This window comes from Centropristis striata, chromosome 11 (assembly GCF_030273125.1).
Source record: "Centropristis striata isolate RG_2023a ecotype Rhode Island chromosome 11, C.striata_1.0, whole genome shotgun sequence".
Lineage (NCBI taxonomy): Eukaryota > Metazoa > Chordata > Actinopteri > Perciformes > Serranidae > Centropristis > Centropristis striata.
In genome coordinates, this window is record NC_081527.1 from 23,463,809 (window position 1) to 23,478,268 (window position 14,460).

Here is a 14,460-nt window from a genome sequence, read left to right on the forward strand (position 1 = left end):
GGCACATTGTTGCTTTACCACAGGGGGTCGTGGACATGCATTTTAAACTGGGGTCCTGACTCAAAAAGGCTGAGAACCACTGATCTAAGGGACCTTGTTTGGGAATGCTGTTTAAACATGTCATGTAAGTAGTTTGGCCCCGCCCCCTTCAAAGACTTAAAAACAAGCAGATGTGCTTTAAAATCAGTTCTGTAGCTAATTGGGAGCCAGTGCAGGGACTTTAAGATCGGGGTGATGTGATCTCTCCTTTTTGTTTTAGTGAGGACCCTGGCTGCACTGATCATTTGAAGTGGTTTCAAACTTTTTTGGGAAGTCCTATGAAAAGCACATTGCAATAATCAGTCCTACTAGTGACAAAAGCATGTATGATTTTTTCCAGATCCTCTTTTGACATATATGCTCTAAGTTTGTTAATGTTTTTAAGATGGAAGTATGCTGATTTTGTGACTGATTTAATGTGACTGCTAAAATTTAGATTGTTATTTATAAGGACATCCAGGTTTTTTACCACATGTTTTGCTATTACAGTAGGGATGTGTTTTTTGCCCTGGATTTGATTCCACATCAGATGCTTTTATCTTCTTGATAATAAAGCTGCACAGTGCACACTTCAAATACATTAAAGTTACTAAAATCAATCCAATATTATATGTTGGACAAACACAAACACATACATCATGTTATGTAGCTTTTGCTGCAGTTATCAATGTTTAATGATGAAAATATAAATTAAGATGCAATTTGTACACTGCATGAAATGCTTAAGCAGAAACAAGAAAATCACCACTGAAAAATGTATTTTTCAGGATTTTGCTCTTTTTTTATATACTTATATACTCTTGATTTAAATAGACTTTAAACTTGTTTCTTGCTGACTTTCTTGTTGATTCCTTTGTTGCAGTTCACAGCGACCAAGCGGAAATCGCACGGCTGCTCTTCAGCGACACATGCCACGAGGTGCCATTGTTTTATTTTATTTACCTCTCACAGTTCACAGCAGAAATGTATTTTAATTCTAAGAGCTTATTAGTATGAGTCTCCTTTTAAGAACTTTTTGAACAAATCTGGATTCAACAAAAATGTAAAAAACTAAGTTTTTGTGCATTTTAACGTTTCTTTCTTTCCCTTCTCCGTCGTTTCCCCTTCATCCCGTCTCTCTTCTTGTATCTTTCCTCTCCCAGTTGAATGAGTTGTTGTTGTGTAAGAACTGTTTCTACCTGTCGAACGCCCGGCCAGACAACTGGTTCTGTTACCCCTGTGTGAGTACAAACAAACCTGCTCTCATCTGGCTCAACTGAAGCTTCTCAGGACCAGACAACTCTTTACTAACACATGCTGCAACACAGTTTTATCTTAAATGTCTTTTTGTTTCTTCAACAGCAGAAGCATTACATTTATACAGCTATAATTATTGGTAGCAGATGTAAGATGAAATTATTTTTATTTATTTATTTATTTATAAAGCTCTGTGAAACTGACATAATTTACAACTTAACCCATTTAGGCCTGAAACGCCTGGAAAAAATGCCTGTAAAACCTCTGGGCGATTTTATAATAACCCCCTAAAACCTGAAGTTGTTCTGGAAATTCAACAGAAGTGTCACCGTCTACTAAATAATAGATTTTTCAGCCTATGTAGCAGATAGAAATGAAATTCAAAAAGTATTTGAGAGCTTATACATGTGGTTTTCATAAGAAGTTGAGTTTATTTCTCCAAACCTTCAATAAAGTTTTTTAAAAAATCAACGTTTTGCATTGCACCACTCCCACATATATTCTGATGCACTGAAACTACAAAACGACGTATCCGCTTTCCCGGCTTTTTTTTTTTGTGTATTTATTTTTATTGTTTTCATAACAGAAAAATATATGCAAATTATATATACAAATTAGAGATAATTGGTGGAGCTACACAGAACAATACATGTTTTGTTTTTTTGACAGAGTTTTTGACATGAGACAAACAAAACAAGGGTATAAGATAAATGGCACCGCTTTCCCGGCTTTAATGGTCGAAATGCAGTAATGCTTTCCCGCCTTAAGTGGGTTAACCCATTGAGGCCTGAAAAACCTCGGGGCGATTTTAAAATAGGCCTCTAATTTTCTGGAAATTCTGGAAAAATTCTGGAGAAAAAAAGTGTGAACTCTTCTACTAAATAATAGATTTTTCAGCCTCTGTAGCAGATAGAAATGAAATTCAAAAAGTATTTGAGAGCTTATACAAAATACTACAAAACGACCTAAACGCTTTCCAGGCTTCAATGGGTTAATATGTGATGTAAATGATGTCACAGTCACCAAACATTACATGCATAGCATACTTTAAAAATGTGTTGCACAAGAATAAGAAGAACCAAATAAGTAGTCTTGCCATGTTAAATGTCATTTTTGCATTAAAGTCACCACAAAGTGAACCTTGGCTGAGTTTGCTTGTTAGAGACGCACTTCTGGGTTTTTGGTCAATTAAGTTTGTGTGTGGGTATGTGTGTGTTTCCTCGGCAGAGCCCCAGCCACGACTTGGTGTGGGCCAAGATGAAAGGATTCGGCTACTGGCCGGCCAAAGTCCTTCAGAGGGAAGAAAACCAGGTGGACGTACGTTTCTTTGGCCACCAGCACCAGAGGTGAGGCCCGCACACCACATGCCAGACCCAGAATCTTTTCTCTTCTGTTCGTCTTGACTGGTTATCAGCACCTCAGGCTGAGACTTCCTCTGTACCTATTATTATTGTTATTATTGTTATTATTATTATTATTATTATTATTATTAGGGCCACTGGGCAATCGCACCGAGCACTACTGTTATACTGTGGATTTTTTCTTCTTCCTCTTCCGGACGCAATTTCGTCCCGCTACTAGTCCTACAACTTAAAGAGTTGCAGGACAAATTATATATCAAAACGTGCGGTTTGATCGGGATCGGTGTGCTATTACTTTTCTCCACATAATATGAGTTAATTTTTTTTTACATGTAGAATTAAGTGATTTTGACAGAAAGAAAAAGTAACCAAAACAAAGCTTCAGCAAATCTGGTAATTTCTAGCATTTTATTCAAGCAACTAAACACACTCCCCATCTTCTTGTACACAACAAGGTCTGCTCTGTGTAAATGATGAGAGGTTAAAATAAAACAGGTCATCCAAAATGAACTGAAACACTAATGTAATGGACTGAAACCTGAAACAGGTGTTTGGTAAATGTCGAGCACCTTTTCCCTCTCGTGTCCTCTGCAGAGCGTGGATCCCCTCGGACAACATCCAGGACATCAAGGTGAGCGTCCAGCAGCTGCAGGTGAAGCGCAGCAACGGCTGGAAGAAGGCATGCGAGGAGCTGGAGGTCTACCAGCGCTTCCTGAGGGAAGGACGCTTCTGGAAAACAAAGATGGAGGAAAGCAACATGGCTACACAGCAGCAGCTGCAGCAGAGCCAGAACCAGAGTCAAAGCCAGAGTCAGAGTCAAAGCCAGAGTCAGAGCCAGAGCCAGAGCCAGAACCAGAGCCGGCAGCAGCAGCAGCAGGAGGGCAGCGGGAGGACGGACAGACTGGAGCGGACGGACGAAGCCGAGTCCAGCATCTCCTCCACCAGCAACGAGCAGGTCCGACATGTAAGTGTCACTTCACTTTCTAATATTGTTCTGGTTCTTGTTTTGCTCAGTTTTACTAGCGATGCTCGACAACACAGCGGACAGCTGTGGCTCAGTTGGTAGAGCGGGTCGTCTTCTGAGTTAATCTCTATATTAACCAAAATAATCTCCATTGAGCAAAATGCGTATATTCAAAAGCTTTCTTAACTTAGCTTAGCTTTCTTAGCTTTCTTTTAAAATGACTTAAACTGCACCAACAGTATTTGCTTTATACTCCTGTTAAAAGTGAAAGTGTGTAAGTCCTTGTTGTTTTCTGTCTAACTCTAGTTTGTAATGTTTGTGCAATGCAATTAATCAAGTCAATGTGATAGAAGTTAGGGCTGCATAATTAATCAAATTTTAATCGTGATCACGATTTTGGCCGACACGATTAAATTAACCTGATCGTCGGTGATATTTCCATTTAAAATACGGCTCTCCTGCATATCTATCAAGAACTTTCTACACCAGTAGTCCACCAACCACCAGGGGGCAGAGCTCTACGCCAGTACACAACAACACGCGCCATTTGTAAAAGCCGGCAAAGCAGCGTCGCCAACTTAGCAACTTTGTTGCTATATTTAGCGACTTTTCAGACCCCCTTAGCGACTATTTTTCAAAAAAGCAACTGGTGACAAATCCAGTGACTTTTTCTGGTGAGACTCCTTCTTACTCTTCTTAATGATAAGTAGGAACGAGTCGAAGCGGCACAGTCTTCCTGCAGCAGTCTCTCCCAGCTGCAGAGCCGGAGGGGATGTTAACCCCTCAGGGTCCAGTCTGCAAGTTGCTAATAGGCTAACAGTTAGCTGTGTAGCAGTACAGTGTGCATCTGCTAACAGGCTAACAGTTAGCTGTGTATCAGTACAGTGTGTATGTGCTGCTGCTGCTGCAGGAGGTGTTCACTTAGTGATCTCTGTTTGTTTACAACAAGCACCGGACACTAAAAACTGTTCCTATTGTTTGTTTAAAAGTAGTGCAATAAATATACAGATGTTTCCCATAACATGATGAATAATCGTGATTAATAATCGTGATTACAATATTGATCAAAATAATCGTGATTATCATTTTGGCCATAATCATGCAGCCCTATTAGAAGTTAAGAATTGTTGAAACAGAATAGAAAAATCATAGAAGACTTTGTGTTTATGAGTATATTCCTGTCTTTCAGTGTTCTTGTTTAGTTTTTTTTCTCCACAGCTACTTCTTAAACAGCTTGTGATACTACAAACCGCATCTCTTGCTCACACAACACATAAACATCACACCTTTTCACTTCCTCTGAGGCTCTGCGTCTCGTGTCAGATCTGTTCATATAAACATGATTCTGCTGAAGACTTGAACCGAAACACTAACACCAGTTCAACAGGTAGTTCTGTGTGAAACTTGTTTGAATCAGATTCATCCAATGAAGCTCCAGAGAAAACTGATAAAAGTACCAAATATGAGACACATTCATCAGTTAAACTATCAGGTGAAACACTGAAGACATAAATACAGCAAATAGTGCCACCTGGTGGCTGCCTTGCAACATCATCATGTTATGGTATTCACATTCTTTTGTTTAACCCTCTGGATTCACCAAAAACCCCAAATCATGACTTCTTGATGACATCCAGACTAGAAAACAAAGCAGCGTGGAGCCCTACTGTAAATTTACCTCTAAAGTTCTGGCTGTAAACTCCATGAGGCCAGTTTCAGTTTGAAGATGATATACCAAGTAAAACTGGAGACAAGCTCAAATATATTTAGTATAAAACCATAGAACTGGATGTAACCATCTTATATGTTAGATTTGACACATTTGGTCACATTTGCAACATTTAAAATTAAAACTTTATTGAGCTTGATAGTGTTTTGAAAGTAAAAAAAAAATATTCAAAATTACATTTTATGTTGGACTAAAGGACTAAAAAAGACACAAAATGATCAAAATGACCAAAAAAGACACAAAAAATCCACAAGACACAAAATGAGTAGACAAAATGACCCAAAAAAATCACAGAAGACACAAAATGACTAAAAGAGACACAAAATTACCAAAAAATACATAAAATAACTAAGAAAGACACAATAAAAGATATATTATTATTATTATTATTAGGTGATATAGGTGAGGTTGTGCTGAAAAAAATATACCAACACGACATTTAAACATTTTAGGCAGGATGAAAAGGATTCAAAAATGGACAAAATAGCCCAAGACTCCATAGAGGTAAAAATATAGTTTTATTATATATATATTTAGGGGGAAAAAATGATCAGAACTGGAGTTTTCACCGGGCATTCCCGCCATAAATATATAAGTTCAAGAAAATCCTCTGTTTAAACGTGTATATTATTAGTTATAAATATTAATAACTGTAATATATAATGTATATACATTTTGTTAAATTACATAAAAATAAAGAAGATCAATTCATGTTTGATGCATTAAGTAATAAAATCAATAAGTAAGCGTGATCTCGAAATGGACCAAAATAACTGATTGTTTTTTTGTTTTGCCATCAACAATGAGCTCTACTTTACAGCAAAAACCCCACATACTTAAAAGCTTTTGTAACTGTAACTAAAACTATGTTTTTAGCTTTCAGGCAGAATTCTAAATATGTATTTTAAATGCTTCAAGTTAATTTCCCAACAGCTTTCTCAGCATGTATTGGAACAAGAAAGGAACACATTTCAGACTCTTTCAACATATTATTTCAAGTTTATTTTGTAATATTTCGTTCTTTTTCCTTTTTCCAGCTCAAAGGCAGCCTGGAGCCCAAGGCAAAGAAAAGCCGTCGATCTCAAATGGTCGAACCCAAAGAAGAAGCCAGTGTAAGTTAATCTGCAAAAATCACACTGTGGCGACACACAAAATATTTATTACTAGCTGGATGAAGTTATTGTCTCCTAGAGTATTTTCTTATCTACTAGGAGAAGGCAAGATTTATATATATATTATATATATTAAAGTAGAGTGTGCTCGGCGTACTGTGGCTGATTTAGTTCATCTGGAGGTAACATGCAGATTTTTCCCGATTTATCAATTAGTTGAAGAATTGGTATAATTTCTCCTGTTAAAAACTTGATCTTGTTGGTACAAACAATTTATTATTATTATTTAAATAGAACATGTAGAATAAGCTTAGATTTGGTTACTTTTCCTGATGAAAGCAGTCACCGAAAATATGAAAATCTGACAATAATTTCTGTTGTTACAGTTTGTGGAAAGCCGTGAACTGTAGGTTGAGGTTTTCACCTAAAAATGTGTCTTTCTTTCATACTCCCTCGTCTCTCCACCAGGACCCGGAGCCTGAGATGGAAGCGGTCAGCTCCAGCCAGGAGATCCCGGTGTCCTCGGCGCCGCTGCAGCCTGAAAAGCTGTCGGTGTCCACGCAGACCAAGAAAGCCAACGGAGGGTCGCCACGCACGCTGCACCGCGGCACACAGACCAACAGCGACGGCGCGTGCCAGAACATGTGCCACGAGAAGTACACCAAGGTGTTCAACGAGGTCAAGGAGATGATGAAGGCCGACAACAAGAGGGAAACGGAGCGGGTCGTCAGGGAGGCTCTGGAGAAGGTGCCTGTGTTTCAGAATCAGAAAGCCTTTATTGTCATTGCACAGGGTAGTACAACGAAATTTGCCATGAACCTGTCCAAAACGTATAAAACACACACAAACAATATGACAGAGGTGAACAGCCTTGAAGCCAGGGGCTGTTTGGGGAGGCCAGATAAGATTGGAATTTGGGCTGTAGGCGAAAGTGGCTACTGCTACTCATCCTCTCGATAATGTCCATGCCGGTCTCCGGATCAATCCAGTCGCTTTTTCAGGGCCATAAAATAGATTTTATAATCTATCTTATGGCCCTGATTTTATATTTCTTACATAAGATAAGATTTTATCCACGGTGCAGTTTGTGACCACAGTCTGAGTTTCGACAGCTCTGCCCATTGTATCAATCATCACGGGCAGCCTTAAGGGGTTTTGGACAGGTGTCACCATTCTCTGTGTATCTCTATAAACCAGAGCAAAGCCTAATCCAATCAGCAAAAGCCCTGTTATCAAGGTCCCGAATAGATAGAGATCTTCTATGTCCTCCACGGAGAGAGCCGCCAGGCGCAAACATCCCAGCAGGGCAGGAAGCCCAGAGCCCAGGCTTCTCGTCGAGAAGATGGTGTCAATTGCGTTTGAGACCGGTTGATCAAATCCATGATTTTTAGTTTTTTGAGAGCAGCGTCGAGAGAGTCTTCCAAAAGTGTAAGACGGAAGACGAGACGAGTGGAGCGAAGCAGGAAAAAAACACAGGGAGGGAGAGAGGAAGGAAAAGTGCGAGCACCTCTGCTGAGAGCCAAACGAGATTAAGGATTGAGAAAGAAAGTTGTGCATCCGTGAGTGTGTCTCACTTTTACATTTTTTTTAAATGTTTCTGTCCCTTCAGCTTCGTGCAGAGATGGAGGAGGAGAAGCGCCAGGCGGTCAGTAAGGCGGTGGCCGGAGCTCAGGCGGAGATGGAGAGGAAGTGTAAGCAGGTGAAGGAGAAGTGTAAAGAGGAGCTGGTGGAGGAGGTGAAGAAGGTGGTGGCCCAACACAAACAGCTCATCTCCCAGACCAAGAAGAAGCAGTGGGTGAGTTCTACACCAAATATGTCTCAATGTTTGAACCATTTCAATGGGGAAACATTCACACAATGCAAATGAACAGAAGTTAAACATAATTTCTGCTCTCTTCTTCCATTTATTCATTAGTTTTTAATATTTTTTTTACATTCATGTGTTAGTTAATTGCTATTTGAAAGGGTGTACTTGCATTATAATCCTGTAATGTCATCATTATATCAGCGGCATAAGTTGGTCTTAAAATTACAATAATATTGTTTAAAATTTGTGATAAATTTCCAGAAACTTTCCATGGGAATTATGGGAATTAATGGGAATTAACTGGAAGTTGGGGGTCATTTAAATGAACTGTATCACATCCAAACATAAATATAAGCTTTTTGTTTTGTCATAAGCAGACATCCTGCAAAATAATACAACTAAAAACATTTCAACAGATTTATTAGAACCTTATCAAGTTTTAATTATCTTATTGAACAACAAAAACATGAACGTTGAGTTAAATAGGACTCATCCTCCCCGACCCATCCATTCAAAAATGAATTAAATATTTTTCCCCCAACTACTTTTAACTTCCCTGTTAAGGGCCAACCTTCAGTTTTTAAAATTCCCAGTTTATTCCTGTTAATTCTCATAAATTCCTGCAAATTCCGATGGAAAGTTTCCAACTTTGACAATTTCTCAAAACCCCAAAATAAATGTTTTCTGTAGTTGAAATACAAGAAATCAAGTTACTCTTCTGTTAAACAGGAAATAATACAAAAGCAAACAAACAAAATGTTTTTTAAATTTTTATACTTTTTTTATCCTGATATCTTCCTGCAGCTGGTAGACCCAATTCTGTACGGCACACTAACTGGATAAATGTGATGCTTTTTAGGGCTGGGCGATATGGACCAAAAGTCATATATCGATATATTTAGGCTGAATATCGGTATACGATATATATCCTGATATTTTTATCACAAAGTGAGAGCAAATGTTCAGTCAAAGCCAAATATGACATGTCCCAAGGAGTTGATAATTGAACCCATTTATTTAAGTGAACAAAAATACTGTATAACAGGAGTACCTTTAAAAAAAAAAAAAAAAAAAATCAGAGCTCCATAAAGTGCACATTTGAATAAAAAACAAACATAAATAAAAAAATAGCCGGTGAAATAAAATAGGCCAGTCTTTTTCTGAAATAAATATATTTAAATAAAAAAGAATAACGAACATTACAAAATAACTAAATATGACAAACCCTAGCAAGGGCAGCATTTATATATAAAGAAAGAAAAAAAATTGAACTATATCGATATATGCGATATGGTCTAATTTCATATCACATTTGAAAATATATCGAGATATCTTTTATATTGATATATCGCCCAGCCCGAATACTTTTTACTAGTATTGGTTACTGTTGCTAATTTTTAAGACTTTATCGTAGTTTTTCCTTTCTGCGATGTTTATGAAGCACCACCAGATTAGCTCCTCCCACCATCTGTGTCAAATCATTTTTTTTAGATTGTGCGACCATAGTAACAGGCGATAAGGTGTCTTTCCTGTTCTTCCTCCTTGTTTGACGTGTTTGTCCTTGTGTTCTAGTGTTATAACTGTGAGGAGGAGGCCATGTATCACTGCTGCTGGAACACCTCGTACTGCTCCATCAAGTGTCAGCAGGAGCACTGGCACGCCGACCACAAACGAACCTGCCGCAGGAAGAGATGAACAAGCCCCGCCCCTTTCACAGCACGCCATTGGCTCTCCCCCTCTCCTCCTCCTGTCAGTCAGTGTCTTCAGCACACACACACACACAGAACCGCACACGCACACACACACACACACACACACACACACACACACACACCTCCCTCCTGCTTCTCTACTTGCCTTCCTGAAAACTTTGTGGACTCAACGTTTTCTGCGTGAAAAAGAGCAATTTGTTCCCTTTTTTTGTTTTCATTTTGTTTCTATTATTTAATGTACCCATTGTATTGATTTCTATTGTTTATTCTCTCCTCTGAATCGTGAACAGATTGCTCCAGAGCATGGCTCGAATGGTATGATTTTTTTTTTTTTTTTTGTTGTGTTGGGTTTCTTCTCAGATTTTTTTTTTTCTTTACTGAAGTGCTAATTTTGAGCTTGTGTCAGAGAATGTGTTATTTAAGTGTGTAGTAACAGATGAGCGTTGACTGAATACATTTTATTACCTGAATTTTTAAGAAAAAAAAATCACTTTTCTTACTGTAAATGCAACAAATACACATCGTCGAACTTACAAGAAAAATAAAAACATACCGTAAGCACTATCGCAGCATCCAACTAGCTCCGCTTTCATAGAGAAACCTATTTAAAAAAAAATTACAAAAAACTGTATTGATTTGTGGACGACATGGCTCACCAACGTTAATATATTTTTTATTTCATGAAACTATTGCGGTGGATAGCACCTTTTTTTATCATTTCTACCTAAATTCTTATTGTCCTCAAGTCACTTATTGGGAACAGGGTCACGAGGTCGGCCTTAAGAGACGCCGACAAAATAAATCTTCCATGTATTATTATAATTATAATATTATTATGCACATTTTGGGGCTCTTGACTGTAGTTTTTATGAGTCAAATAAAGTTTTTAATTAGTTCTAAATTGGGGAAAATGTAGAGCAATCTTTCCTGAGCTGGATCTTAGAGAGGTTCCATGATTTGACGGTTTTTCCACTTTTTTGCACACTTGGTTTTCTTAACAACCCAAATGCTTGTAATATTGCCAAAAAAAAAAAAACGTGAAATTTTGTTGAACCTACCTGAGAAGATCTAGTCCTCCTCCTGCGTCCTACGACTGAAATAATTCTGTATATTTTCTCGAGCGTCGTCAGTGTCATTTTTTATAGTGATGTACACTCAAAAACCTCTTTTCTTTTCTTAACCTGAAGTGACTCTTTTCACTGCTTATGCTGTAGTTGGTTGTCAGTGCCTGTTTCTCTCTTCTTTTTTTCTTTTATTTTCTTTTCTCACCCTCTTACTCTCACCCAGTAAGGCGACATGCATGTTGATAGTTTCATACGTTGTCTTTTTTTCGTTCATTACGGTAAAACAAAAAAAAATCCCAGAAGCTCGCTGGTGTTTAATAAGCAGTGATGACGGATGGACCAATATAAAACATTATGCAAATGTGAATGATCAAATTACTCTTTTCTATAGTTTTTTTCCTGCGCTGGATGTCGAGTGTCGATGGTGTATAAATATGGTGCTTGGAAAGACTTTTTTTTTGTAAAGGGGCAATAAAATTGCCAGTTTTCTGAGTTTTCCTTTGAAAAGTGTGACACTTTTAAAGTTTGTTTCCTCAGTTATGAAGATTGACTGAACGGAGGAAAATAATTAAGTTACTCTGTACAGACGCAGCGCTTCTTTTTACACACAGATTGCTATTTAATCAATTTGTGCTGCTGTTAACCTGACAAATAAAATACCGTAAGTTCTCACATAGTGGGCAGGACCTTTTTCACCTAAAGAGGGAACCAGACTTTTATATAAACTAATTTTATCCTGTTTTAAAGCTTTTTGTTGTTGTTGTGATCAGTTCAGGTGCAAATTCCACACCATGTTCTCATTTTATACAATATGTAATACAATGTAAGTGTTTTCTGTAGTTGAAATACAAGAAATCAAGTTACTCTTCTGTTAAACAGGAAATAATACGCGAGCACACAAACAAAATGTTTTTCAAAGATTTCATACTTTTTTTTAATCCTGATATCTTCCTGCAGCTGGTAGACCCAATTCTGTACGACACACTAACTGAATAAATTTGATATTTTTTACTAGTATTGGTTACTGTTGTGACTTTATAATGCACTTGCTAATTTTTAAGACTTTATAGTATTTTTTTCTTTCCTGAGACGTTCATGAAGCACCACCAGAGTAGCTCCTCCCACCGTCTGTGTCAAATTAAGCTATCGATTAATCTTTGCAACCATTTTATTTTATTAGTTTGATGTCAGAAAACTGTGGAAAGGTTTTTCAAGTCTTCTAGTTCTTAGTTTTGACTGTTCAGCACCAAAAGATGTTCAGTTTGCATCGATATAAAACAGAGAAATGTCCTCACATTTGAGAATTTTTTTGCATGTTTTTACTTGAATTCATCAGTTGAAAAAAAAAAATGTTGGAAATTAACTTTCACAATCTTCCTGTTTTCCTTTTCTTTCAGTGTAAACTCACCATAGACAGACTCAAAACATGTGTGAAGTAAAGAATATATAAACACTTCCTTTTATATTCAAGGCTTTTTTGTGGAATTTGCACTTGAAGTGTTGAGTTTAATAAAAGCCTGTGTTATTAAATTATATTTTGATTACTGTCAACAAATCCCATTACGAAAGACCAAAACCAACAACATCTTAGTTTAAAAAAAGTCTCCTAAATTAGCTGGAACAGCTTTTGGGTTTTGGACAATTTCCAGTGTCAGATCAATCCACACTTGGTGGGTTAAATATTCTAAAATATAGTTGAATTATTATCTTAATAAAAAAATATATATAAATACATATATGTATCACAATCTGGAAATTCTGATAATTTAATCAAATGTATGAAATAAGCACATGGTAAAGCCTATTTTCAAGTTAAATGCTTCACACGTTAAAAGGATTGATTGTTGTTTTTTGTTATTTTAATGGGATATGATCAGGAAATTTTATACAAATTCTATGAATATTATTGTTTTAAAAGGAGCCCACTATTAGAGAATTTACGGTAACTGTTGTTCCAGACTTTAAGCTTCTCACTCACTCGTCTTGGAAGTCTTATTTTGTAAACTCATTTAAGTGTATCACTTTAAAGATGTAACATGTTATTGTACAGTCTGACCTCTTCTCTTCTTCTCCAGCAGATTATGATTTTAATTTTGTTTTCTGGAAAGAGTTCTCACAGTTCTCCTCTGCAGGCTTTTCTTTTCCTTTTTTTTATTTAATCGTCATCATTGCACTACATGTAAATAAATCTCTCCTCCTTTATATTATATGTGCGTTGTAAATGGATTCACAGATAATAAAAATCAGTTGTTTCTTTTCTGTGTTGGCCCGCAGTGATCTGGATGACTGTCAGTTCTAGTTTTGTACAATGTACAACCGTTAATCATATCAGCTTCGTCACTTTCAGCACCTTTCTGTTTCTGGTTTGGTTATTTTTTTATTTCTTTTTCCATTTTTTAAACACTGCAGCTTCAATTTATCTGAATATTTCAAAATGTCATGTTGAAAACCAAACCAGGGAACTGATGCTGAAGGTGACATGTTTCATGTTACACACTGTCTTTCTTCCTTCACTGTTTTTATATTCGTCCATCCAGCCGTTTTAAAAATAAAAACTACATAAAACAAACAAAAAAAAACAGTGTGAAAAGTTTTGGCGAACTTTTTGATGTCATTCCAGTTTGTATCTGGTTTATTTTAACTGCATGAGTAAAGTTGTGTGTTTCTCCGGCTCCGTTTAGTTTTTTTCTGTAAAGCAAAAGACCGTTGCACTCCTCAGAGTAAAGCAATATGACAATGATGTTGGTTTTTAATTTCTGGAACTTCAGTCAAGTTTTTGAAGCCGTTTTCAGCTTGAAAAAGTGAGTAAATCGATCAGATTGTCGCCCACATACCCACTTTCCATTGTTTTTATTCCACAGTGTGTGAATACTTTAGTATTTGTGTACTTTATAACTGGAATAAGAGCAGCGTAAAGTTTCCTTTGTCCTCACCTCCTGTTGGTCATCTTCTGTTCTGTCCATATGTAAACTATTAATTGTGGCTTAACATTTTCTATGCTCCTGACATTTTTCTTTTTTTGATGCTTTAGCTAGCAATATGTATATAAATATATTCTATGTGCTAACATGGAGGAAATAAATGTATCAACAAATTCCTGTGTTTCCAGTTTGTGTTTCTGATGACTGAACAAGTTATAGTTGACTATACTTCCCTACAGAGTCTAACTGCACTAACTACATTTTTGGCTGAAATTGACTTATAACAAAAAATGAACGTCTTGATATCTATTTTATCTTGTGACAATGTTTCAATTTTGCTTTATTTCAGATAAATTATATAAAAACCACAAAATCCAACTCAAAACCAAGCAGTTATTGCACTTACCACGGTCTGCTTTGGATATACGTACAGTAGTGTTCAAAATAATAGCAGTCCAATGTGACTAACCAGATTAATAGTATATTTTTTATTGCTACATGGTAAACAAGGTACC

The 14,460-nt window shown here is 36.9% G+C and overlaps 1 protein-coding gene across 2 annotated transcripts in view; it reads left to right on the forward strand.

Annotated features, from left to right (window-relative positions):
* Positions 1–14,119, forward strand: part of zmynd11 (zinc finger, MYND-type containing 11) — a 49,454-nt gene extending 35,335 nt beyond the window's left edge. For both annotated transcript variants that reach the window (XM_059344942.1, XM_059344943.1), the window contains 8 exons: positions 902–957; positions 1,182–1,259; positions 2,503–2,621; positions 3,231–3,600; positions 6,367–6,441; positions 6,910–7,188; positions 8,051–8,236; positions 9,821–14,119. In XM_059344942.1, coding sequence (XP_059200925.1) covers positions 902–957; positions 1,182–1,259; positions 2,503–2,621; positions 3,231–3,600; positions 6,367–6,441; positions 6,910–7,188; positions 8,051–8,236; positions 9,821–9,943 — 1,286 coding nt within the window. In that variant the 3' untranslated portion in view covers positions 9,944–14,119. The remainder of the gene's footprint in view (positions 1–901; positions 958–1,181; positions 1,260–2,502; positions 2,622–3,230; positions 3,601–6,366; positions 6,442–6,909; positions 7,189–8,050; positions 8,237–9,820) is intronic.
* The last annotated feature ends 341 nt before the right edge of the window (positions 14,120–14,460 follow it).